The sequence below is a fragment of the Grampus griseus genome (assembly GCF_964374135.1).
Source record: "Grampus griseus genome assembly, chromosome: 11".
Taxonomy (NCBI): Eukaryota; Metazoa; Chordata; class Mammalia; order Artiodactyla; family Delphinidae; genus Grampus; species Grampus griseus.
In genome coordinates this window covers 65,018,807-65,022,729 of record NC_139005.1, presented here as the reverse complement: position 1 = coordinate 65,022,729, position 3,923 = coordinate 65,018,807, and the positions used below count along the sequence as shown (strand labels likewise).

Sequence of the window (3,923 nt, the reverse complement as noted above, 5' to 3'; positions counted from 1 at the left end):
TGAACTAATTTATAAATTAGAAGAGAAGATCATTATCTTTATTTGCTCTCTGAGCAGCCAATTTAGATGCTTCAAGGATACTTCCCTTTTTATCTCTCTCAGTGGTAACCTTGTGAGAATTATTCCAATGATTGGCTACCTAATTTTCCACTTACTTGTTCTGTTTTCATCTCAATTCATTCTAAAGGAGATTTAAATGATTAACAATAAAAGACACATGTCCATCACGCAACACAACACAGAAGCATAACGTATGATTAATAAAATCAAAAAGGCTGTGAAAAGGAGGAGGGCAGTTGCAGTCTGCTTCACTTTACTATGGTTTCTGTAAATTTTCTTATGCCAGCACTTTAATAATACAAAAAAACGCTCAATACCTTTAAATATTTTATTGACAATATTAATATACTAATGTTTCAAGATGTTTTCAGGCAAGTAGATAAATGTGACCTAACTCATGATTTCTAATGTACTGTAGATATTAACATGATGTAATGTTGTACATTCTTTTTGTTTAAAAATATTTTATTGTCCTGAATAACTTCTATCTTTCCCCCACATACACACATAGTTTGACATTATATGGTGCAACATTAAGATAAAAGAAAAATTTTAGTTAGTAGCCTCCCTTGAAGTATGCTTAAAATAGAAATGTGGTATTTTCATCTGTGACACCAACAGGACCTAAGGTGAGTCCATGAGATGATAAATATTCAGATTTATCTACAAAACCAACTGTTTCAGCATTTTCAGCCCCACCTTAAAAATATCATATCAATGACTGCCAACCCCATTAGGGGGTTCTTTCACCAAAATCATAAACCAAAATGTTTCTTCATTTAAACAATTTTATTTGTGGTGGAATTTCCAAAATCTCTTATATCTTGAAATCATCCACAAAATACTATTTTGTGCTTACATTAAAAAGATGCATTTCTTATAAGATCAAAATATATACCATTAGGCAGTATTGTTATATTTTTATTTTACACAATATAATCAAAGGATTAAAGAGACAAGCAAAAAAGTTAAATATATATAAAACTCCCTATAACTGATTTACAGCTATTCTAAAGTTTTAAAGAAAAAAAATAAAGCTCTAAACATCAGATGTAATATTTTGATAAGCAATATTTATAAAAAATATAAGTTAAGCATTGCAACAAGCTACCTTTGATGAACTGCCCCCTGTAAGAAATAGTATCTCTGGAACTATATATCTAAAGCAAGACAAAGGAAAAGAAGAAAAGAAAGTATTAATTGCAATAGTGACTTTTTAGTTAAATACACTTTCTTATAAAGTGGCAAGATAATATTTACAAATTTACAACTGAAAGGAAATGTTTATTTACAGGTTGTCTTGCTTTTGGACTTTTTGGGCCTCTTTCCTCCTGTGTAATAGACCCTCCTGGCAGAACTGATCTAGACTAGATTTTTAGTTCATAGCACATGATAGATGAGCCTGGAATTAGAGGCCCCTTGAGTTGCAGGCTGAGAATCGGTGCTGGCAACTGGGGAGAGAGATGCTGGGTCCTGGAGAGGCAATCCAGGTTGCTCTGAGTTGGTGATCCGATCCACTATGCTGGATAAGCAGTCCAAGCTGGATAAGGAGCTTTTATCCGTGGCATATACTAAGGATACAAAGAGAAAACCATTAAAATAAAATCCTTGCTTATGTTGCCCCTTAAGCAGCAGGTCAGCTCCTTTGAAACCCAGAGGTCAGGTGGTCACAGAAAACCTGATGTAGAAATTTGCAACAAATATCTAGCAATTCATGGGGATGAAGGTGGGAAGTGGAGAAGCACCTGGGTAATATTTCAAGCAAAAGCTCCTATGTCTGTGTGTGTGCATGGATGTATCTGGTAGGGGGATTTTGAGCAGAAGATGTGTGTTTATTTTGCTCTGTCCCAAAACGCCATAAATACCATTCTATCCTCTTCCCAATACCGCATGGAAGAACAGACTCTGCTTTGATAGGCTGAATTATGAAGTTGAACTGGTTTTTAAACTCCTCTGAAGTCATCAATTCTTACCATTTGGTACATCAGGACAGTAGACGCTGTCAAAACTGCTGCTTTTTCTGGACCAGACAGGGCTGTTACATTCGGGCTATAATAAAAGACACAAAAGAAGGCATTTGTTTTCAGGTCTTGGCAAAAGATGCTCTGACCTAGGGTGAGGCAGTGCTTGCCCACCAGCTCCATAAACTGACCACTCTCAAATACCTTCATTGCCTTGATTTAGGAAGGGCTAGCCTCACCAAATTGCAAGGGCACTGAGGTCAATCTCTGTGCTTGGAGAAGAGGAGAAAGGCAGCAAAAGGAAGAGGGCGGGTGGAATTCAGCAGCCATGTGCATTGGGTTAACCATGCAAAATGGATTGGAGTAGAAGGAAGCCACACTAATTCAGAGAGAGAGCACTTTCCCAGGGCAAAAACACATTAAAACCTGGCAGCGTTGGTGCAAACGCCCTCTGTAAAGAATGCATCAACATCTTCCAGCCAGGCCTCAGCAGAGCAGGGACTCGGACCACGCGGGCATTTCTCTCTTAAGTTACAAACTGCGGGACAGTGGAAGCCTCACACAGTTGCCTTTAGATGTTAGTGTATGGCAGGGGCCACTGGTGGTATATATTGGAAATAAACCGAGTTGTAGAGAAAACATCTGATTGATCATTCACAGCCACCTATCTCACGTGACAGCCTCTTCCTACGATGTACACTTAGAACTTGGTAGGAAGTCAAACTAAACTCCTGGTCCGCAGCTACCTGTTTCCTGGCATCTGTCTAAATGCGGCACCTCTCTTCTCTTTCAGCACCTGCCTCCCCATTCCCACCCCCAACTATCCACCAATAACTACTGGCTGTTTGGTCGCTACACCTGGCCTAAATGAGATGTAAAGGTTTTTGTAAAAGATTGGAAGGGCCTAGTAGGTGCAGAGCTCTCTCTTACCATGCCGTCAGAGCAGCTGGAGGTGGGGCTGGTGGGCTCAGAGCAGCTCTGCCCCGGCAGGCTGTAGTAGTTTTCCACCTGTTCCCTCAGCAGCTCCTGCAGGCTCTCAATGTAGCGGATGGCATTCCTGAGGATCTCCACCTTGGGCAGCCTCTGGTTGGGGTTGGTCGTGGTGCACCGCTTGAGCGTCTCGAAAGCCTGGTTGACCTTCTTCAGGCGTCTCCGCTCACGCATGGTGGCCGCCTTCCTCCGATCCATGGTGGTGGACTTCCTCTTGCATGCTTTGCAGGCCCACATGAGGCAGTGGCCGGCCTGGTGGTGGCCCGTAGGTGCTCTCACGTGCTCATCCTCGTCTGAGCCCTGCAGGTCTGCTTTGTGCGCCCCGAAAGCAGCCACTCGCGGCTCAAACTCGTCCCCGAACTCGCCCTCGGGGGACGGGATGCAGGAGCCATCGTAGAAGTACTCAGAAGGCGAGAACTGGCAGCCATCCATCATGTCCATCTTCTGCGGAGAGGCAGGGGGTGCACCTGGGCAGCAGCGAGATAGGGGAGAAACCGGAGCCTGGCGCCGCTGCGGGCAGGCGAGTCCCGGGCGGAGCTCCCTGGTCGGTTTCTCCGGTAATTAACAAGGGCAGACGCCTGACGGCCTGGGTCAGCCGCGCTGGGGTTGAGGCTCTTTATATATTCTTGGGGAAGGGAGGCCGGCCCCAGTGGCCCCGCACTATTAGCATATCCCACCGCAACCCCCGCCGGGGCTGTCTGGGCAAACCTCCGCCTTTCCTCTAGAGACAACTTGCTGTTTACTGCCCCTTTTGACGCTAATGGTTTTACTGCATTTCTGCTGGGGCGGGGGTGATGGATGGCTCCCCAACCCACTTACTTGCACACTCTAGATTACCTAAACCAAGGGACACTTAAAGGGTGTCACAGACAAAAGGAACGAAGGAAATCCAACTTTGTACGATTGCTGTCA

General features: G+C 43.9%; 1 protein-coding gene across 1 annotated transcript; it reads right to left on the bottom strand.

The window, feature by feature from the left end:
- Nucleotides 1-563: 563 nt before the first annotated feature.
- MYF5 (myogenic factor 5) lies at nt 564-3,610 on the bottom strand. The gene is made up of 3 exons (XM_082664999.1): nt 2,952-3,610; nt 2,034-2,109; nt 564-1,631 (listed from the first exon to the last, which is right to left on the bottom strand). The coding sequence occupies exons 1-3, from the start codon at nt 3,450-3,452 to the stop codon at nt 1,441-1,443; spliced, it is 768 nt and encodes a 255-aa protein (XP_082521125.1). The 5' UTR covers nt 3,453-3,610; the 3' UTR covers nt 564-1,440.
- Nucleotides 3,611-3,923: the final 313 nt, after the last annotated feature.